The 22,272-nt window shown below is 42.9% G+C and overlaps 2 protein-coding genes across 4 annotated transcripts in view; one reads left to right on the top strand and one right to left on the bottom strand.

Annotated features, from left to right (window-relative positions):
• The first annotated feature begins 81 nt into the window (after nt 1-81).
• Nucleotides 82-10,107, top strand: LOC135504229 (actin nucleation-promoting factor WAS-like). Of its 2 annotated transcripts, none has more exons than XM_064922600.1 (11): nt 82-328; nt 3,768-3,908; nt 4,134-4,220; nt 4,359-4,452; nt 6,264-6,299; nt 6,393-6,425; nt 7,663-7,858; nt 8,060-8,235; nt 8,423-8,955; nt 9,061-9,169; nt 9,309-10,107. In XM_064922600.1, the coding sequence occupies exons 1-11, from the start codon at nt 221-223 to the stop codon at nt 9,365-9,367; spliced, it is 1,572 nt and encodes a 523-aa protein (XP_064778672.1). In that variant the 5' UTR covers nt 82-220; the 3' UTR covers nt 9,368-10,107. The 2 variants fall into 2 exon arrangements, with proteins under 2 accessions (XP_064778672.1, XP_064778671.1); XM_064922599.1 differs by having other exon boundaries at nt 7,660-7,858.
• Nucleotides 9,672-22,272, bottom strand: part of sema3ga (sema domain, immunoglobulin domain (Ig), short basic domain, secreted, (semaphorin) 3Ga) — a 15,751-nt gene continuing 3,150 nt past the window's right edge. For both annotated transcript variants that reach the window (XM_064922598.1, XM_064922597.1), the window contains exons 3-18: nt 18,615-18,775; nt 17,259-17,321; nt 16,972-17,091; nt 16,668-16,761; nt 16,416-16,535; nt 16,039-16,184; nt 15,751-15,865; nt 15,581-15,650; nt 15,232-15,376; nt 14,651-14,873; nt 14,465-14,553; nt 14,296-14,337; nt 13,937-14,094; nt 13,742-13,809; nt 13,477-13,604; nt 9,672-10,740 (exon numbers count right to left, since the gene is read on the bottom strand). In XM_064922598.1, the coding sequence (XP_064778670.1) occupies nt 10,330-10,740; nt 13,477-13,604; nt 13,742-13,809; nt 13,937-14,094; nt 14,296-14,337; nt 14,465-14,553; nt 14,651-14,873; nt 15,232-15,376; nt 15,581-15,650; nt 15,751-15,865; nt 16,039-16,184; nt 16,416-16,535; nt 16,668-16,761; nt 16,972-17,091; nt 17,259-17,321; nt 18,615-18,775 (2,153 nt within the window). In that variant the 3' untranslated portion in view covers nt 9,672-10,329. The remainder of the gene's footprint in view (nt 10,741-13,476; nt 13,605-13,741; nt 13,810-13,936; nt 14,095-14,295; nt 14,338-14,464; nt 14,554-14,650; nt 14,874-15,231; nt 15,377-15,580; nt 15,651-15,750; nt 15,866-16,038; nt 16,185-16,415; nt 16,536-16,667; nt 16,762-16,971; nt 17,092-17,258; nt 17,322-18,614; nt 18,776-22,272) is intronic.

Genomic DNA, 22,272 nt, shown 5'->3' with positions numbered 1-22,272 from the left:
TAGCATTATGAGCAAGAGAAAGGGGGAAAAAAATTGTGGTTGTCCATTTCCTGCTCTGAATCTTGGTGTGCATGTAACACATTGTAGAAGGCAGAAGAGAAACCATCTGCATCATTTCAACTTGTTATTCTAACAGTCAGTGCCTGTTTGAGGAAGAGAACAGAGGCACGTCAATGCTCAGCTCAGTTTTGATACTAAGTAGATATTCTGAGAGGGGACTATGAGTCGGGGATCTAAGTCTAAAGGAGTTCAGGAGTACAGTCCCAGCTCTCTGCTGAGCCCACAGGAGAATGAGAGGCTGGAAGACCTGCTGGGGAGGAGGTGTGCTGTAAGTCTTTCCTGGGGATGAGGGAGGGGAGGGGATGGTTGGTATGTAGACTAGGAGACTTGGTGTTTGGATGGTAGGTACTTGGTAGGCCTATGTAGGAAACTATCTGGTTGATGTTTGGCATGGAGGAGACCTGGTTGGATGGTGTGTGGCTATTTGGTATGTAGGTGTATTTTAGGCAGGTTGGTGCGGTAGTAGCACATGTCTAAGTGTTAAATAGCAACCAAATAAATAAAGGTTATTCTGGCATATTCTGTGTTTTAAATATAGCCTTTTATTAACAAGGTCCATGTATACAGTAAGATATGATTGGGCAAATGTATGGTTACCACTGCTTCAGTCTCATCATTATTGTTTCACTTTTATATAAATGACTGAATTAACCCCTTCAACTGTGGCTCTGATGTGTTTTATTTAGTGCATGGCAATTTCAGTAGATGTCATCTAGATATTTGGCAACTTTAAAACTAATATCTATTGTTAGAAATTCAAACAATTAAACATTTTGCATGTACACCAAGAGTCTCTACACAATGACTATTAAACGGGCATGAGTGAATGACAGGAAATTGTGGTGTTTAACCACTTCCTCTGGTAACAGAATTAGAGGCAGCAGTTTGTACACTCAGTGTACAAAACATTAAGGACACCCAGTGGTGTAAAGTGTTTCATCTTTACCTGTATTTAACTAGGCAAGTCAGTTAAGAACAAATTCTTATTTACACTGACGGCCTACACCAGCCAACGCTGGGCCAATTGTGCACCACCCTAAGGGACTCCCAATCATGACCAGGTGTGATACAGCCTGGATTCAAGCCAGGGTGTCTGTAGTGACACTTCTATCACTGAGATGCAGTGCCTTAGAACACTGCGCCACCTGAGAGCCCCAAAGTAAAAATACTTTTAAGTACTACTTAAGTAGCTTTTATGGGTATCTGTATTTTACTTTACTATTTATATTTTTGACTACTTTTGCTTTTACTTTTACCAAAATTAATTAATGTACTTTTTACTCCTTACGTTTTCCCTGATACCCAAAAGTACTTATTACATTTGGAATGCTTAGCTGGAAAGGAAAATTGTCTAATTCACGTACTTATCAAGAGAACATCCCCGGTCATCCCTACTGCCTCTGATCTGGCAGTCTCACTAAACACAAATGCTTTGTTAATTAATTGTGTCTGAGTGTTGTACTGTGCCCCTGACTATCTGTAAATGTAAAAAACAAGAAAATCGTGTCATCTGTTTTGCTTAAAATAAGACATTTTAAATAATTTATACTTTTACTATTGAGACTTAAGTACATTTAAAACCAAATACTTGTAGACTTTCACTCAAGTAGAATTTCACTCGGTGACTTTCACTTTTACTTGTCATTTTCAGTATTTTACTTTTACTCAAATATGAAATTTGGGTACTTTTTCCACCACTGAGAACACCTGCTCCATGACAGACTGACCAGGTGAAAGCTATAATCCCTTATTGATGTCACTTGTTAAATTCATTTCAATCAGTGTAGGTAAAGGGGAGGAAACAGGTTAAAGAATGATTTCTAAGCCTTGAGACAATTGAGACATGGATTTTGTACGTGTGCCATTCAATGAATGGGCAAGACAAAAGATTTAAGTGCCTTTGAACGGGGTATGGTAGTAGGTGCCAGGCGCACCGGCTTGTGTAAAGAACTGCAACGCTGCCGGGTTTTTCACGCTCAACAGTTCCCTGTGTGTATCAAGAATGGTCCACCAACATAAGGACATCCAGCCAACTTGACACAACTGTGGGAAGCATTGGAGTCAACATGGGCCAGCATCCCTGTGGAATGCTTTCGATACCTTGTAGAGTCCATGCCCTGACACTTTTAGGATGTTCTGAAGGCATTAGAAAGGTGTTCTTAATGTTTTGTATCCTCAGTGTATGTGCAGTCTGCTTTCTTTTGACATACCAACTTCCTGGTTTCTGAGGTAGGCCTAAGCCTGCAGTGGTAGTTGACAAGTCTAACAAAATATTATTCCTACCACAGAGAATGTGATGTCATTATTGGGGGCAGGTCTTTGTTATGAAAACTACCCAAGAACTTTCCAAACCACTGAGTACTTCCTGCTTAAAGCACTCATCACAGGTAACTTAGGTCTGACAGATGTCAGACACTTTCAGATGTCAGACACTTTGGTACAGTCCATTCCGGATAAAGACTTCCGATTGTCATAAATGTTTGAACTTAACCTGAGCACACACACACTATCTACAGTAAGTAGAACAAGTATGTATTTGAATTCACTTGAATAGAGTTTGCACTTTTCTGATGTGCACTTATCTAGAGCCAACATACATATAAACTATACTGAACAAAAATATAAAAGCCACCTGTCAAGTGTTGGTCCCATGTTTCATGAACTGAAATAAAAGTTTCCAGAAATGTTCCATATGAACAATAATCTTGTTTCTTTCAAAAAAAATGTTTTTTGCATTTTTGTTTACATCCGTTGGTGAGCATTTCTACTTTCCCAAGATAATCCATCCACCTGACAGGAGTGGCATAACAAGAAGCTGATTATTACACAGTACATCCAACCGCGTGTATGGCATTGTGAGGGCAAGCGGTTTGCTGATGTCAACGTTGTGAACAGAGTGGCCCATAGTGGCGGTGGGGTTACGGTATGAGCAGGCATAAGCTACGGACAACAAACACAATTGCATTTTATCAATGGCAATTTGAATGCACAGAGATACCGTGACGAGATCCTGAGGCCCATTGTCATGCCATTCATCCGCCACCATCACCTCAGTTTCACGGCATGATAATGCACAGCCCCATGTCACAAGGATCTGTACACAATTCCTGGAAGCTGAAAATGTCCCAGTTCATCCATGGCCTGCATACTCAACAGACATGTCCTCCATTGAGCATGTTTGGGATGCTCTGGATCAACGTGTATGACAGCATGTTGTAGTTCCGCCAATATCCAGCAACTTCGCACAGCCATTGAAGAGGAGTGGGACAACATTCCACAGGCCACAATCAACAGCCTGATAATCTCTATGTGAAGGAGATGTATCGCTCTGCATGAGGCAAATTGTGGTCACTTCAGATACTGACTGGTTTTCTGATCCACGGTATCTATGACCAACAGATGCATACCTGTATTCCCAGTCCTGTGAAATCCACAGATTAGGACCTAATGAATTTATTTCAATTGACTGATTTCCTTATATGAACTGTAACTCAGTAAAATCTCTGAAATTGTTGCATGTTGCATTTATATTTATGTTCAGTATAATTAAATGTCCTGTGTGTGCACGTGTGTGTGTGTGTGTGTGTGTGTGTGTGTGTGTGTGTGTGTGTGTGTGTGTGTGTGTGTGTGTGTGTGTGTGTGTGTGTGTGTGTGTGTGTGTGTGTGTGTGTGTGTGTGTGTGTGTGTGTGTGTGTGTGTGTGTGTAGTCCCTGTCCACTACCGTAGCACAGCTGTACATGGCCCTGCCCCACAGTCCCACCTGCTGGAGCCTGCAGCAAACTGGGGTGGCCTGCTTCGTCAAGGACAACCATCGCCGTTCCTACTTCATACGCCTCTTCGATGTCAAGGTAACAGGAACATACACTGTCAGTCACAATGATGGAAAATATTAATCAATCAATCAAATGTAGTTATAAAGCCATTTTTACATCAACAGACGTCACAAAGTGCATATACAGTAACCCAGCCTAGAAAAGGACCATTTGTTGATCCACTGTTGAACAGTTTCCCATGAAGATATGAGTTGAAGAAGTGTTGGCCTTTCAGTTATATTAACAGTTGGCTTTTCCCAGAAAGGACAGCTGATCTGGGAGCAGGAGCTCTATAACCAAATGGTCTATCACTGTGCCCGGCCATTCTTCCATACCTTCGCTGCAGATGTAAGCAAGCGTATCTTCCTCTACATTAATATGCCCTGGATACTCATGATGATGACTTGACTGTAAATCCTAAGATGAGTGATTTTACTTTTGTCTTTTCATGAGCCTAATGAAATGTCTATCTCCAATCCAATGCAGGACTGCCAAGTGGGGCTGAACTTTGCAGATGAACAGGAGGCTGAAACCTTCCTTAGTGCAGTTGATGAGAAGATCAACCAGAGAAACCGTCAAGGTCAGGGTCATTTGTTATAGAATCAAAGACAGAAAATTGTGTTGAGTTTTTTGGTATAGGATTGACATGACATCAGACTGTATATTAGGTTACTATGTTCTCCATGTTGGTTACTGGTGAACTGTCCCACTGGGCACAGACGTCTAGTCCATGTTGACGTCTAGTCCATGTTGGTTCAATGTAATTTCATTGAAATGATGTGTGAACAACGTGGATTCAACCAGTGTGTGCCCAGTGAGGTGATGTTTGTATTTGAGTCATACAGTGCATTCAGGAGGAATTTAGACCTCCATCCTCATAGACCTACACCCCATAGTGACAATGCAAAAACTGTTTTTTAGAAAATAATGAAATATACATTTACACAAGTATTCAGACCCTTCACTCAGTACTTTTTGAAGCACCTTTGGCAGCGATTACAGTCCTGAGTCTTATTAGGTATGACGCTACAATCTTGGCACACCTGTATTTGGGGAGTTTCTCCCATTACTGTCTGCAGATCCTCTCAAGCTCTGTCAGGTTGGATGGGGAGTGTCACTGCACAGCTATTTTCAGGTCTCTCCATTTTCATGCTCTGGCTCGGCTACACAAGGACATTCAGAGACTTGTCCCGAAGCCACTCCTGCATTGTCTTGGCTGTGTGATTAGGGTCGTTGTCCTGTTGGAAGGTGAACCTTCACCCCAGTTTAAGGTCCTGAGCGCTCTGGAACAGGTATTCATCAAGGATCTCTCTGTACTTTGCTCTGTTTATTATTCCCTTGATCCTAGTCTCCCAGTCCCTGTCTCTGAAAAACATCCCCACAGCATGATGCTACCGCAACCATGCTTCACCGTAGGGATGGTATTGGCCAAGTGATGAGCATTTAGGCCAAAGAGTTCAATCTTGGTTTCATCAGACTAGAGAATCTTGTTTCTCATGGTCTAAGAGTCCTTCAGGTGCCTTTTGGCAAACTCCAAGTGGCTGTCACGTGCCTTCCATCTGGCCACTCTATCATAAAGGCCTGATTGGTGGAGTGCTTTAGAGATGGCTGTCCTTCTGGAAGGTTCTCCCATCTCTACAGAAGAGCTCTGGAGCTCTGTCAGAGTGACCATCGGGTTCTTGGTCACCTCGCTGACCAAGGCCTTTCTCCCCCGATTGCTCAGTTTGGCCGGGCGGCCAGCTCTAGGAAGAGTCTTGATGGTTCCAAACTTCTTCCATTTAAGAATGATGGAGGCCACTGTGATCTTGGGGACCTTCAATGCTGCAGAAATGTTTTGGTACCCTTCCCCAAATCTGTGCCTCGACACAGTCCTGTCTCAGAGCTCTATAGACAATTAATTCGACCTCATGGCTTGGTTTCTGCTCTGACATTCACTGTCAACTGTGGGACCTTATATAGACAGGTGTGTGCCTTTTCAAATTATGTCCAATCAATTGAATTTACCACAGGTGGACTCCAATCAAGTTGTAGAAACATCTCAAGGATGATCAAGGGAAACAGGATGCACCTGAGCTCAATTTCAAAAAACCTGTTTTCACTTTGTCATTATGGGGTATTGTGTGCAGATTGTTGAGGGAAAAAAAGTATTTCATAAATTTTAGAATAAGGCTGTAACATAACAAAATATGGAAAAAGTGAAGGGGTCTGAATACTTTCCGAATGCACTGTATTTGAACTAATATATCTCTGACACTGGAAAACATAACAGCTATTGTAATGTGTGGTTCCATGGAGGGCAGCTGTGGCATTTCAAAGTAAAGGTTGTGGTGAAGATGTGTAGATATGATCTCAACTGGCATCCTCTTGTTCCTCCTTCCTTCCCTCTCACAGTGTCAGAGAAGAAACATCGCCCCCTGCATTCCAGTGGTAAGACTGATTTACACTGAGGCCCTTATCTGAAGTAATCCCAAAATAACCCTTGTATTCTCCCTGAACTAATTCTGTGTGTTTTACTTACAGACGGAGGGGGACGACCTCCACTTCCTGGTAAAGGTGAGTATCCCTCATTCCATTGAATGTGTTATACCTGGGCTCCCAAGTGGCGCAGCGGTCTAACACACTGTATCGCAGTGCTAGAGGCGTCACTACAGACCGTGGTTCGTTCTCAGCCTGTATCACAACTGGCCGTGATCGGGAGTCCCATAGTGCAGCGCGCAATTGCCTTGTCCTGGTTAGGGTTTGGTTGGTGTAAGCCATCATTGTGAATAATAATTTGATCTTAACTGACTTAAATAAAGGTTAAATAGAAAAATTACTAAATATATACCGTTCAAAAGTTTGGGGTCACTTAGAAATCTCTTTATTTTTTAAAAAGAAAAGCACATTTTTTTGTCCATTAAAATAACATCAAATTGATCAGAAATACAGTGTAGACATTGTTAATGTTTTAAATTACTATTATAGCTGTTTGTACTATTTAACGAAGCTGCCAGTTGAGGACCTGTGAGGTGTCTGTTTCTCAAACTAGACACTCTAATGTACTTGTCCTCTTGCTCAGTTGTGCACCGGGGCCTCCCACTCCTCTTTCTATTCTGGTTAGAGCCAGTTTGCGCTGTTCTGTGAAGGGAGAAGTACACAGAATTGTTTGAGATTTTCAGTTTCTTGGCAATTTGGAATAGCCTTCATTTCAAGAATAGACTGACAAGTTTCAGAAGAAAGGTTTTGTGTCTGTCCATTTTGAGCCGTAATCGAACCCACAAATGCTGATGCTCCAGATACTCAACTCGTCTAAAGAATGCCAGTTTTATTGCTTCGTTAATCAGCACAACAGTTTTCAGCTGTGTTAACATAATTGCAAAAGTGTTTTCTAGTAATCAATTAGCCTTTTAAAATGATAAACTTGGATTAGCTAACAAACGTGCCATTGGTACACAGGAGTGATGGTTGCTGATACTGGGCCTCTGTACACCTCTGTAGATATTCCATTTAAAAAATCTGCTGTTTCCAGCTACAATAGTCATTTACAACATTGACACTGTCTACACTGTATTTCTGATCAATTTTATGTTATTTTAATGGACAAAAAAATGTGCTTTTCTTTAAAAGAAAAATACATTTCTAAGTGACCCCAAACTGTTGAACAGTAGTATATATCTACCTCAGGCACAATAACTAACTGCCCCAATATCTAAACTGTAAACATATAACACTACACATCTCTGACAAGATATCTTTACCCAGGAGAGACATATAGTGTGACTTATACATGTCCACTTCCATTGTAAAGCAGGACCTGGCAGTCCCACTTCTCCCTCCATGGTCACCATGGACATCCAGAACCCAGACATCCAGGCTTCACGCTACCGCTCCGTCACACCTGTACCTGCCCCTGCCTTCGTCAGTAAGGGAAAGAAGGACAAGAAAAAGGACAAGAAGAAGAGCAGTAAACTCTCCAAAGCAGACATTGGAGCACCCAGTGGGTTCAAGTGAGTGGATACTAAGCGCACACATATAAGCAGGCAGTTAAATAAAGCCTTCATAATCTATCACAACACATTTAACTAAATGACAACTTGTCATAAAATTGTTTGTCCTCAATTTGCTTAATTTACAAATCCAGGATTGTATCCAAGCGTGCCACTCATTCAGGTGTATTTTCCTCTTCCTCTCTCTCCTCCCCTCCTCAGACATGTGAGTCATGTGGGCTGGGACCCCAACAACCTGGACCCTGACCTGAAGAAGCTGCTGTCCTGTGCTGGGATCAGTGAGGCTGAGTTGAAGGATGAGGAGACCTCCCAACTCATCCAACAAGTCATTGAGAACTCAGGCGGCATGGAGGCAGTCAAAAAGGCCATGAACACTGGTGAGTGTCATTCTGAGTGTCTGTCTACTGGTCTAAAGTTCATCATCACTTCAGTGGATGTATTGAATTGTACTTCACTGTAGGCTACTGTTCTGGTGTACTCTGTTATATAATTTTATTACTAAATGTAAATCAAACTATTTTTGTAATCCAAAATGTTGCTGTTTTTTCATCCCATTTCATATAGGTCCTGGGCCTCCTCACCCTCCGCCTGGTAGGCAGGGTCCTCTCCCTCCAGTACCAGGGAGCTGTTCCTCCCCTCCTGCCCCTCCTCCTCCACGGGGAGGTCGCTCTGGCCCCCTACCCCCTGTCCCAGGACAGCCAGGGCGTGGCCCGCCCCCCTCCCAGCCCCCTCCTTCACGTGGAGCCCTGCCACCTCCACCCCCGTTAGGCGGCCGAGGTGGACTCCCACCACCTCCACCCTCTGTGTCCCATAGTTCTCTTCCACCTCCCCCTCCCCCTGGTCACCATCTCTCCATGCCTGCACCTCCTCCTCCTGCTCCATCCACCCCCAGTCGAGGAGGCCCAGCACCTCCTCCACCTCCTCCTCCCCCGCCTCCCCCAGCCCAGAGCTCTGGAGACTTTCCTCCTCCTCCCCCCTGTAAAGGTCCCCCACCACCTGCTCCTGCATCTTCAGGTGGAGGTGGAGGTGGAGGTGGAGGTGGAGGTGGAAGAGGAGCTCTGCTGGATCAGATCCGCCTGGGAAGGAAGCTCAAAAACGTAAACCAAACTTGTTCAAATACAAAATTGTCTTTGTCAGTGAGATTGAAGTCTACATATTTCAGTTTACATTATCATTGACCTTTGACCTTTTGTTTGTCCCAGGTCACAGACAGTCCTGAGCCACCTCCGCCTGCCCAGGAAGACTCAGAGGGTATCGTAGGAGCTCTGATGATGGTCATGCAGAAGAGGAGTAAAGTCATTCACTCCTCTGGTGAACACCTTCTCATCCTAATCTTTCATTCATTCATTCTACAAATGTGTAAATTAAAACAAATGCATTGTGGCTTGTCCTCTTGAATCTTAAAATGAATCTCTGCATAACAGATATTCATTCCTCTCTTCTGTTTCAGATGAAGGTGAAGAAGAAGGAGGCTATGATGATGAAGATGATGATGAATGGGACGACTGATAAGTGCATTTCGTACTGTGTTATTTTCCACTCTGTTACCATGGACTTCAAAGTTAGGTTGATCCAGTTAGATTTAGGCCTAGATTCAGTCTGCAGCGCTGAAGATCCACGCTCTACCGCAGATTTTTATCTTACCGTGAACAATGCCTTTAAATGTCAATTGCACCGTAGTGCGGATCTTCAGCGCTATGGATTGAATCTAGCTCTTACACATGGAAAATGTACACCTGAAGAATGCTACAGATAAGGATTGTGTGAAAGGCCCCAAGGTTAAATAAATCAACAGAACGTAGGACAGCGAAGGTTAGATGGGATAACATATATTTTTATATCTGTTGTTTGAACGTTTCCAGTGTAGGACTCATGCTGAGTATGTACATTACATTACAGTATGTTGCTCAATATCATTATAAAAGATGGAAGGTCTTCTACACACAGTCTTCTTTCTACCTGTTCCCATTCAAATATTTGATATTACTGGAATGTAGTATTATAACTAATATTATGCACACATATGATTTCCCGTCTTAATCTTCTACATGTAGATATTGTGTGTTTTGTGCAAATATAAACAAACATAGGTCACAAAGGCGTTAGAGAGCGCAAGAGTCCCCACAATTACGACATCACAAATGGTTTTAGTAGACAAATACATACATCATACCATACAATGACTATCTCTCAACGTTGAACAATAAGATGTACACATTTCCAAACTGAATAAAGAATGCAAAGACAAACGCTTTTTAATTATTATACATGAATAAACCACGGATCTATTATTATCATATGATATATACACATATCAATATATTACATTTCTATACTGAGATACTGGGTTGTGTGAGGGTGTCACCACCACCATACAAAGGGAGACGAAGCTCATGTTTGGTGTCAAACATGGATCTCTAGTCTATCATGTGGAGTCTTCTGGCTGGCTAGTGTTGGAGAAGTCCAATCCTCTATCTGCCTTGGGTTTCCTGGCTCTCTGTGTGTCTCCTGGAGGTGCGTTTGGGCTTCTGCTGCTTGAGCCCTAGCTGCTCCCAGTAAGACTGACAGTACTGGTGGATCAACTTGATTTCTGGCTGGGATGTGGTGTCTGTGAGAGGGAGGGTTGGGGGGTGCTTCGGCTGCTGAGCGTCATGTTGTCCCCCCCGCCCATTGGGAGGGCTGTTGGAGGTCATGGGGTCATCGTCAGGGGAGGTGAGGGCCACCACGATGTCTCGGTCCAGGATGCGCAGCGCCACACGGGCCACCGTGTGTTTGAAGTTGTTCTCCGTGGACAGGCAATGGTACAGACCGGCGTCTGATTGGCTGAGAGACTTCAGAAGGATTCCCTGGGGTGTCTTCAGATACTCTCTGTCCCGGTTGAGCTGAGGGATAGGGGGGAGAGAGAGTGTTATGGTAGTGAGGGGGAGAGAGAGTTTTATGGTAGTGAGGAGGAAAGAGTGTTATAGTAGTGAGGGGGGGAGTGAGTTTAATGGTAGTGAGGGGGAGAGAGTTTTATGGTAGTGAGGGGGAGAGAGTGTTATGGTAGTGAGGGAGAGAGAGTGTTATGGTAGGGATGGAGAGAGAGTTTTATGGTAGTGAGGGAGAGAGAGTGTTATGGTAGTGAGGTAGAGTGAGTGTAATGGTAGTGAGGGGGAGAGAGTGTTATGGTAGTGAGGGAGAGAGAGTGTTATGGTGGTGAGGGAGAGAGAGTTTTATGGTAGTGAGGGGGAGAGAGAGTGGTAGTGAGGAGGAGAGAGACAGTGTTATGGTAGTGAGGTAGAGAGAGTGTTATGGTAGTGAGGGGGAGAGAGTGTTATGGTAGTGAGGGGGAGAGAGAGTGTTATGGTAGTGAGGGGGAGAGAGAGTGGTAGTGAGGAGGAGAGAGAGTGTTATGGTAGTGAGGGGGAGAGAGTGTTATGGTAGTGAGGGGGAGAGAGAGTGTAATGATAGTGAGGGGGAGAGAGAGTGGTAGTGAGGAGGAGAGAGAGTGTTATGGTAGTGAGGAGGAGAGAGAGTGTTATGGTAGTGAGGGGGAGAGAGTGTTATGGTAGTGAGGGGGAGAGAGTGTTATGGTAGTGAGGGGGAGAGAGTGTTATGGTAGTGAGGGGGAGAGAGAGTGTAATGATAGTGAGGGGGAGAGAGAGTGTTATGGTAGTGAAGGTGTGAACAAGGTCCAAATGTGCCTCATTTGAATTTCAAAAGTGAACGACTATTGCTTTATAGATATTTTCTATTACTTGTTGACATACACGGAGTGTACAAAACATTAGGAACACCTTCCTAATGTTGAGTTGCACCTCCCTTTTGCCTTCAGAACAACCTCAATTAATCGGGGCATGATCTCTACAAGGTGTCGAAAGTGTTCCACAGGGATGCTGGTCCATGTTGACTCCAATGCTTCCCACAGTCAGTTGTGTACTTAACTAAAAATACTTGATAGTACTACTTAAGTAGTTTATTGGGGTATCTGTACAGTACTTTACATTACTATTTATATTTTTTACAACTTTTAATCGTTACATTTTGAATGCTTAGCAGGACAGGAAAATGGTCCAATTCACACACTTATCAAGAGAACATCCCATGTCATCCTTACTGCCTCTGATCTGGCGGACTCACTAAACACATGCATCGTTGGTAAAGGATGTCTGAGTGTGCCAATGGCTCTCTGTAAATTAAATTAAAAACAATCAAATGGTGCAGTCTGGTTTGCTTAATATAGGGAATTTTAAACGATTTATACTTTTACTTTTGAAACTTAAGTATATTTTAGCAATTACATTTACTTTTGATACTTAAAACCAAATACTTTTAGACATTTGCTCAAGTAGTATTTTACTGGGCGACTTTCAATTTGACTTGAGTCATTTTCTATGAAGGCATCTTTACTTTTAGTGAAGGATGACCATTGGGTACTTTTTCCACCACTGCCCACAGTTGTGTCAAGTTGGCAGGATGTCCTTTGGCTGGTGAACCATTCTTAATACACACAGTCCATAGGAGCAGACAACGGGTATCAAGGATCTAGAAAGATTCTGTATGAAGGAATGGTTTAATATCTAAGATCCATCTTTGATCCCTCCAGTCTCATAACATTGTGAAAAACATCTCAGTGCAGTTATCCTCGAGAGGTGAGGTATTGAAAGATATTGAAAACAGAGGTGGCAACATTTTTGACCCGTATCTTTTTGAGATAAAAAAAAATCTCTCTCTGTGAGCAATTATATTAGTACAAAATAATATAATTCCCCCCCCCAAAAAAATAGCTTACAATATACACTGAGTGTACAAAACATTAAGAACACCTTCTCTTTCCATGATAGACTGTCCAGGGGAATCCAGAGAAAAGCTATGATCCCTTATTGATGTCACTTAAATCTGTTAAATCCACAGTGTATATGAAGGGGAGGAGACAGGTTAAAGAAGGAGTTTTAAGCATTGAGACATGGATTGTGTACGTGTGCCATTCAGGGGGTGAATAGGGAAGACAAAATATTTAAGTCCCTTTAAATGAGGTACGGTAGGTGACAGGCACACCAGTTTGTGTCAAGAACTGCAACACTGATGGATGTTTCAGGCTCAACAGTTTCCTGTGTGTATCAGGAATGGTCCACCACCCAAAGGACATCCAGCCAACTTGACACAACTGTGGACATGGGCCAGCATCCCTGTGGAACGTTTTTTGACACATTGTAGAGTCCTGTTGAGCGTGAAAAACCTGGCAGCGTTGCAGTTCTTGACACACTCAAACTGTTGCACCTGGCACCTACTAGCATACCCCATTTCAAGGCACTTAAATATTTTGTCTTACCCATTCATCCTCTGAATGGCACACATACACAATCCATGTCACAATTGTCTGCAACTGCAACGCTGCTGGGTTTTTCACACTCTACAGTTTCCTGTGGGTTTCAAGAATGGACCACCAACCAACCAAAAGACATCTAGCCAACTTTACATAACTGTTGAAATGGGGTGGCGGTGGTGCATCTCAATATTAGGAAGGTGTTCCTAATGTTTGGTATACTCCGTGTAAATGTGATCTGAATTTGGTATTTGAATAATACTGGTTGCTTTTCAAAGAACAGAAATAGAGAAACCTGTATGTTCTTCCTTACCACTTTCCTTCTTCCTCCCCTTTGATAGAGCCACTTGACTGTGGCCTGAGGAGAACGAGACTGACACTCCAGAAATGTACTGCTCCCCTCCACACCAAATTGGACTGTCTCTCTCAGACGCTTTTCCACTGAAGGAGGGGAAGATGTTCAGAGGAGGGAGGAGGGAGATTATTTTAAATGCCAGTTCCTTGCAAATTTTTTAAATGATTACATGATTTTAATGTGTGTCACTCTGAATTCTGAAGATGAAAGTGTCTTGACAAACCTTTGGCATTGAAGCCTCTGCACTGTCGCAGTGGATCCCCATGTTTCACATCCTGCCTTCGGCTCCTCCTGGGTAACAGAGAGAGAGAGCAGGGTTCAAGTACAAACACAGTAAAGAAGACTTATAATGTATCATGACACCCCTTCCACTGTTATTTGCTAGATGACGTGTTGTGGTGTGTGTTGTGGTCCTGACCTCTTGGTGGCGGGGGTGAAAGCGGAGCAGCTCTCCCCATCCCAGGCGCAGTAAGGGTCCCGTGCCAGACAGCAGTCGGAGCAGGCCCTCCCGTACACCCCGCAGCGGTGGAGAGACACCTGAGTTAGCCCCGCCTCTGATGACACATACAGCTGTTGCTATAATGACAATGAAAACAAGAGGTCAGTATCAACAATATCTCTCTAGTATTTCCTGTTTATTAACAAAGAGAGAGTTTGGGGGATTGGAAATGAGGCAGACATTTACGTTGATAGAAGCCACAATCTATCTGCAATAGTAAAGCTGATCTAACCCCTACAAAAAGGCACAAATAAAAGGAAATCAAGAGTTCAGATTACCCTTTTAGATGATATCTTCATTGTTTTGACAGCAGCATGTGTCTGTAATGAAATGTAATGTCTCACATCAGGATCTACAGAGCACAACCATTGAATGAATGTCCAAGGACAGTTGTTGGAGACTTTTGCTATAACTTAAACAATATTTGGATAATCATTATAGGCATACCCTGAAAACCTCCACTTCCTCCAGGGTGAGCTCCTCCATGGTGCTCGGGTCCTTAGGTAAAACTATGACCTTTTGGACAGTGCCACGATCTGGAACAAGAATTTGGACAAAATACAAAATGTGAAATTCGAACAAGCAATGAAGTCCTTCAGTCAGCCAATTGCCCTGGGACGGAGAGCCTCTCACCTGTGCCCAGGAAGAGCACCTCGTATCGGCCGTCTACGGCGTCCACCTGGTCCACCACCAGGGCTGTGAAGCGGTAGTCCACACCAGTCCTCACCACCAGGGGGCGACGGTGGATAGGGTACACAGGGTGGTACATGAGGGGATGGGCTCGCATAAAGTTCACTGCCTCGTCTGAGAAGTCCTTAGAGGTACGAATACCTGGAGTAAATGTTCCTCCTGGACACTAGGGGGAGTAAGAGAGGGGTTGTATATTTTTGAGTAACAAAAAGAGAAAGAGAGGGAGAGAGAGTGGGAGGGAGAGAGAGAGAAGGGGTTGACAGAAGAAGGTCAGCCAGGGCTGGAGGCGTACAGAGTAGAGGGGGAGGAAGGAGAAGTGTACTGGAAGAGAGAGAGAGAGAGAGAGAGAGAGAGAGAGAGAGAGAGAGAGAGAGAGAGAGAGAGAGAGAGAGAGAGAGAGAGAGAGAGAGAGAGAGAGAGAGAGAGAGAGAGCAATACATTGTATGAATCGACAGAGGTGAGAATCACTTGAATTTGTGTGTAATGTATTGACTGGTTGCAGTGAGTAACATGTCTAAACCTACTGTGCCAGGGCGAGGGTAGGGAATCTTGCCCGTGTAAACTGTCCACTGGTAGTTATGACCATGTTTGTGGGAGAAGGGTCCATTGAAGACGTTGCGGATGTCAGCCATGGAGTACACGCAGACTGCTGAACCCTTGAACACAGAGCTGGGAGAGAAAGAAGGGAGAAAGAGAGAATGAGGAATCCAGTAAGCATCAACCAGGGAAGTGGAGGAAAGAGGTAAACCTACAGCTGATATATGAAAGTACAAAACCACAAAGCAGTGACAGCAGGAAGGGTATAGACAGAAGGGGAATGGAGAAAGGGGAAGTATAAAAGGTGATGTAATAAGGATATAATGGTGACCTTACCCAGCAGTAGTGAACAGGGCATAGATCACAGGGTTGCGTTCATCTTGCGTGGGCTGGATGAAAACATCCCCTGGAAGACAGAAAATTACCTTCCTGCAGATGAGAGACTCAGACCCATAGACTAATAATAACTAATGATCTAGTAAATCTTTCATTGAGGTCTGTCTCACTCAGTTCATCAAATGAGGTCTCCACCCCATCCTCTCCGATCACAGAGCAGATGAGGCGGGCTTTCAGGAAGCTGGTCCATCTGTTGACCAGGGACTTCTGACCCCCTTCGTCATCCTGGGATGAGAGAAGAGAGGGAAAGGAAGTAACATAAAGGTAAGGTTAAGGGAAGTGTATCACGGTATTATACATATTTTTACCTCGAAGCATTGAGCCATAAATTATCCACTATGACTGCCATTCAGAATATGTTTATGTCTGGAGGAGAGTATGAACATTTGAACTCTCACCAGACACACTCGTCCCACTCTGGCCAGGACACTGGGGCTGGACCCTCCCCCTGCATCCAAACTCTTCTCCCGGAAGAAGAAGTAGAGTTTGTCATCATTCCTCTCTGCACTGTCAGGTATCTGTTGAATCTGAATAAACACAGGCTCTGAGAGAGAGAGAGAGAGAGAGAGAGAGAGAGAGAGAGAGAGAGAGAGAGAGAGAGAGAGAGAGAGAGAGAGTGTGAGTGATGAAAGAAAGAGAAACTTGCAGTTGTTCTCAGAATTCATTAACAGCAGTTTGCCAATTATTCTTATATATGTATCCGAAGGACCATAAAACAACACCTCTTTCGGAGTCCATCCTTACAAAGTGCTCTTTTTCAGGTGTAGTAACTCACCATTGAGCCACCTGGAGTCATACTGCTCTGTCCTGACTGCTGTTCTGCCCCCCATGGTCCTGAAGAGGGCTGGGTCTGTCCCCATGAAGTCTACATGAACACCTGCATACAGATTCCCATCTGCAGAGGAGAAGGAGAGGGAGGAGGGGAGAGGTGGAGAGGAGAGGTTAGGAAAAAGTGAAAGTGAGAGGACCTGTTGTTTTCGGTTTTGGGAAGTCTACTAAGTTTATTCATAAGTGAGGTGAAACGTACTGATAAGAGCAGCAATGTTCTCCTGGAATGGATCGTAGGAACATTTGCCCTTCCCTGATTCTAGAAATCCAGGAACCAGTCTGAACACATAATCCTGGAAAGAGAGGGACCAGAAAATCCAGATAAGGATCAAATGTAATAAAATGACAAAAGCATATAGACAAATAGAGCTCAGATCTGTGGCCTAGTTTTGAGTACTAGAGTGTTTAGTAAACCGGGCCTAAATATGCTGGGCCTAAATATACACAGATATGCTGCAATTGAATGTCATTTAGAATGATTTTGGGCATATTGAACCTTTCACCTCTGCCTTCCAGCCTCTGTTGATGAAGGTGCAGATGGGTTGGTAGGCTCCGGTCCCACAGGTGTACAGGTGGGTGCGGTTCCATGGCTCTATCATACGCACAAAATTTGCACACTCACCCTGGTGTGTGTACACAGATATGGGAATGTTATCAATTGTTGTTGAATGACAAAAATCAAGGCTATCTCTTTCAAAACTGTGAAATAGACCCATGAAAGTGGGACATCATTAGTTCATCCTGTAAGGAGAGAGGCCAGGGGTCTTTCACAAAGACAAGTTATTCTCACCTGTCCTCCTTTTCCTGTCATCCGACACTCCCCTTTTCTCTTGTCAGAGGCTGGCCAATGGATCTGTCAGGGAAAGACCACAAAGCTAAAAATGATACCACACACAGTAAAATAGCATTTTACTTGAGGTCTCTTTACTACCACATTAAATTACCACATTAAATTACCACATTCAACTACCACATTTTACGACCACATTTTACTACCATATTAAACTACCACATTAAACTACCACATTGTACTACCACATTAAACTACCACATTTTACTACCACATTTTACTACCACATTAAACGACCACATTTTACTACCACATTTAACTACCACATTTTAGTACCACATTAAACTACACATAAACTACCACATTTTACTACCACATTTTACTTCCACATTAAACTACCACATTTTACTACCCCATTAAACTAGTACATTAAACTTCCACATCTTACTACCACATTAAATTACCACATTAAACTACCACATTTTACTACCCCATTAAACTAGTACATTAAACTTCCACATCTTACTACCCCATTAAAGTACCCCATTAAACTACCACATTTTACTACCCCATTAAACGACCACATTAAACTACGACATTTTACTACCGCATTAAATGACCACATTAAACTACCACATTTTACTACCCCATTAAACTTTCACATTAAACTACCATATTTTACTACCACATTAAACTACCACATTTGACTACTACATTAAACTACCACATTTGACTACCACATTAAACTACCACATTTGACTACCACATTAAACTACCATATTTTACTACCCCATTAAACTTTCACATTAAACTACCATATTTTACTACCACATTAAACTACCACATTTTACTACCACATTAAATTACCACATTAAACTACCACATTTTACTACCGCATTAAACTACCACATTTTACTACCACATTAAACTACCACATTTTACTACCCCATTAAACTTTCACATTAAACTACCATATTTTACTACAACATTAAACTACCACATTTGACTACCACATTAAACTACCACATTTGACTACCACATTAAACTACCACATTTGACTACCACATTAAACTACCATATTTTACTACCCCATTAAACTACCACATTTTACTACCACATTAAATTACCACATTAAACTACCACATTTTACTACCACATTAAACTACCACATTTTACTACCACATTAAACTACCACATTTTACTACCACATTAAACTACCACATTTACTACCACACTAAACTACCACATTTACTACCACACTAAACTACCGCTTTAAACTACCACATTAAACTACCACATTTACCACCACATTAAACTTTCATAACGGAGAGTTGTGTTTATGTGTGTTCTTCTTACAATGAGTGGCTCCTTGTTGACGTTGTGCATGTCCAGGGCCACCAGGTACTCCCGGCTGCCCAGGTAGAGACGGCCCTGGTCCTGATCCATCAGCAGGATGCGGTAGTCACTGGTGTTGAAGGAGAAGGAGAAGGGCCGCGCTGCTCTGGTGTCCAACAACTCTGGGGAGGAGAGAGACCCACCAGCCCACACACATGCATAGACACACACATGCATAGACACACGCACACAGAGACACAAACTTAGTGTAAATCACATGTAAAATAAGTTCTGTAGCAAGAGAATGGTACAATTGTAATATCCAGCAGGGGGAGCCATAACTTCTTTCTGCTTATTTCTTTGAAACTGTCACATGACATTTCCCTGATAATGACAACAAGTGCTTCATTTTTCACTCTCAGCAGCACTTACTGAACATAGACTAACACCATCCTCAAAGTAACAGAAAATGTGTGAATGGCTCAATTTAGCTCATCTCAGGACGTATTCCAGAAGCTTTTAAGAATTAAATATTTTATGTGTTCCAAGCTTCTGATTGAGTTTGTGGCATTGACTGAATGTACCGTGCCACTTTGTGGTTGTTAATGCAGGTCTCTGAGGACACAGTCAGATGAACTCTAAGTAAATGCTTTAAATCAGGTCTCTTCTACATTCACCCCTCCCCGTATCAGGTCCTCATAATGACTGCTTTTACTGGAGCTGCCCGCTTGGCCAGGTCTCCCTTGTAAAATAAGTATCTTGACCTTAACGGGTGGTATCTGGATAAATGAAGGTGAAATAAAACTGACCTATGTAAAATAGCTTTCAAACTTTTAAGTGCTATGATGTAATTACTAAGTAGGGTACAAAACACAGATATCCCCATGTGGAACAGATGATAAATGGCATTTGGCATAGGTTTGTGAACAAACATCAGCATGAAGTACACATATACTGTTTTAGCCTGGCCGGAGTAAGGACATCTGTGTTTACATCAAAGTGCTCTGCCGTCTTCCTTTGAGGTGACTGTTTGTCTGAAAACTGTTAACAGGATGCAGTCAATGTGCTGCTAAAATAAGCTGCTGCGCAATCGGATCTGCACAGGATAACAAGCATCTCTGGCAAACCTCCGTCCACTTCATACACTGGGGAAAAGTGGACTGACAGCCTAGGCTAAAACTAGAAACGCCACACCCCTGGGCCCCTACATGGCTGCTCTCATCCTCTCCGTCATAAACAACGTCAGTTGGCACTATCTGATAAACAAACACATAATGTGTAATCATACCGCATTTGATTCAGGTAAACCAGTTCCAGACATGAAAGACATAAGAAAAATGTCCAGATCACACCATTTTAGTGTAATGTACAGTGAGTATACAAAACATTAAGAACACCTGCTCTTTCCATGACATAGACTGACCAAGTGAATCCAGGTGAAAGCTATGATCCCTTATTGATGCCACCTTTTAAATCAACTTCAAGAGTAGATGAAGGGGAGGAGACAGGTTAAAGAAACAATTTTAAGCCTTGAGACAACTGAGACATGGACTGTGTATGTGTACCATTCAGAGAGTGAATAGGTAAGACAAAATATTTAAATGCCTTTGAACAGGGTATGATAGTTGGTGCCAGGCACACCAGTTTGAGTGTGTCAAGAACTGCAACGCTGCTGGGTTTTTTAGGCTCAACAGTTTCCCGTGTGTATCAAGAATGGTCCACCAACCAAAGGACATCTAGCCAACTTGATACAACTGTAGGAAGCTTTGTCGTCAACATGGACCAGCATCCCTGTGGAACACTTTCAACACCTTGTAGAGTCCATGCCCGGACAAATTGAGGTTGTTCTGAGGGCAAAAGGAGGGGTGCAACTCAATATTAGAAAGGTGTTCTTAATGTTTGGTACACTCAGTGTAAGTAAGGAAAAGTGAGGCTTTAAATCATTGTCTCCATAATGCAGAAGACAACTTAAAACCCATATCCATACTCTAGGTCACTGGAATAACCTTTATTTAGTCCCTTCCTCTGACACAGTTCCCATCAACCAGGAAACATGAAGAGCATAGTCCCATCCACTTGGGAGCCAGCCTTATCAGAATGAGTTTTCCCCCATAAAAGAGCTTTATTACAGACAGAAATACTCCTCAGTTTCATCAGCTGTCCAGGTGGCTGGTCTCAGACAATCCCGCAGGTGAATAATCTCGATGTGGAGGTCCTGGATTGGTGTGGTTGCAAGTGGTCTGAGGTTGTGAGGCTGGTTGGACATACTCCCAAGTTCTCTAAAACGACGTTGGAGGTGGCTTATGGTAGAGAAATGAACATTAAATTCTTCGGCAACAGCTCTGGTGGACATTCCTGGAGTCAGCAGGCTCCCTAAATACTTGAGACATCAGTGGCATTGTGTTGTGTGACAAAACTGCACATTTTAGAGTGGTCTTTTATTGTCCCCAGCACAAGGTGCACCTGTGTAATGATCATGCTGTTTTATCAGCTTCTTGATATTCCACACCAGTGATTATCTTGGCAAAGGAGAAACGCTCACTAACAGGGATGTAAACAAATTTGTGCAAAGAATTTGAGAGAAATAAACTTTTCATGCATATGGAACATTTCTGGGACCTTTTATCTCAGCTCATGAAACATGGGACCAACACTTTACATGTTGCGTTTATATTTTTGTTCAGTATAATTAACAATCTTGTTCTGTCTCCAGTGGTCCTGTCCTTCTGTCCCACTTACCCAGTCCCAGTCCCAGCCACCCAGTCCCAGTCACCAGTCCCAGTCACCAGTCCCAGTCATCATGGGGCGGCAGGGTAGCCTAGTGGTTAGAGAGTTGGACCCCCGAGCTGACAAGGTACAAATCTGTTGTTCTGCCCCTGAACAGGCAGTTAACCCACTGTTCCCTCTTCATTGAAAATAACAATTTGTTCTTAAATGACTTGCCTAGTTAATAAAAAATCCAGTCACACAGTCTCAGAATCTGTCATATGCCCCCCCCCCTGACAAAAAAAATGCCTCATGGAACAAAGAGAGTCCCTGTCGCAAACAATGAACAATCAATCTTTGGAATGGCAGGAACACAGAACAGGGGATCACATCCCACTGTTCTGCCTATTCTTGGAAATGAGGGGAAGATGATTTGGTTCTAGTGGTGGGTTTGAATGACTACCAATATCAGTGAGCTCTTTACAGTGTTAACAGAAATTGGTTGCAGTCATTGTGGGACAGTTGCAGCAAGCAGATAATACATCTATATCATCCACAGCAATCCAAATCAATACAGTATCAAAGCAATTGAATATAATTCCATTTGGTTATATTACCACCAGTTACAGGCTTACCCTTACTTTTAGCAAACATTATGCAAACATTGGTGTGTGGGTTCAACTTTTGTGACATTCCCTACCACATTGCAACCAAGTAAACTAATATATACTTGAACTAAGGGTGCTAATTCCATAGCCTGAAAACAAACACAATGTTTTGCTAATCTGACCCTCAACACTAATCTCATTCAGCAAACAGTTTATACTCTCAGTGCTGTAGTTTTCATCAGCAGGATCAATTGAAAGACCACAGACTTCTTTAACATCTATATAGGGTGCCACTTATAAAGGCTTTATAAAGCATACATAAACACGTCATAAGCACTACATACATTTTTCACAGATCATCTATA

This window comes from Oncorhynchus masou, chromosome 18 (assembly GCF_036934945.1).
Source record: "Oncorhynchus masou masou isolate Uvic2021 chromosome 18, UVic_Omas_1.1, whole genome shotgun sequence".
In the NCBI taxonomy this organism is placed as follows: Eukaryota; Metazoa; Chordata; class Actinopteri; order Salmoniformes; family Salmonidae; genus Oncorhynchus; species Oncorhynchus masou.
This window is presented reverse-complemented; position numbering and strand designations above follow the sequence as displayed.

Excerpts from the sequence above, each read along its gene's own strand:
- LOC135504229 (XM_064922599.1), top strand. The coding sequence starts at position 221 with ATGAGTCGGGGATCTAAGTCTAAAGGAGTTCAGGAGTACAGTCCCAGC. Across the intron at positions 4,453-6,263 it reads CAACCAGAGAAACCGTCAAG|TGTCAGAGAAGAAACATCGC; the intron begins GTCAGGGTCATT and ends TCCCTCTCACAG. Across the intron at positions 8,956-9,060 it reads TGGGAAGGAAGCTCAAAAAC|GTCACAGACAGTCCTGAGCC; the intron begins GTAAACCAAACT and ends TGTTTGTCCCAG.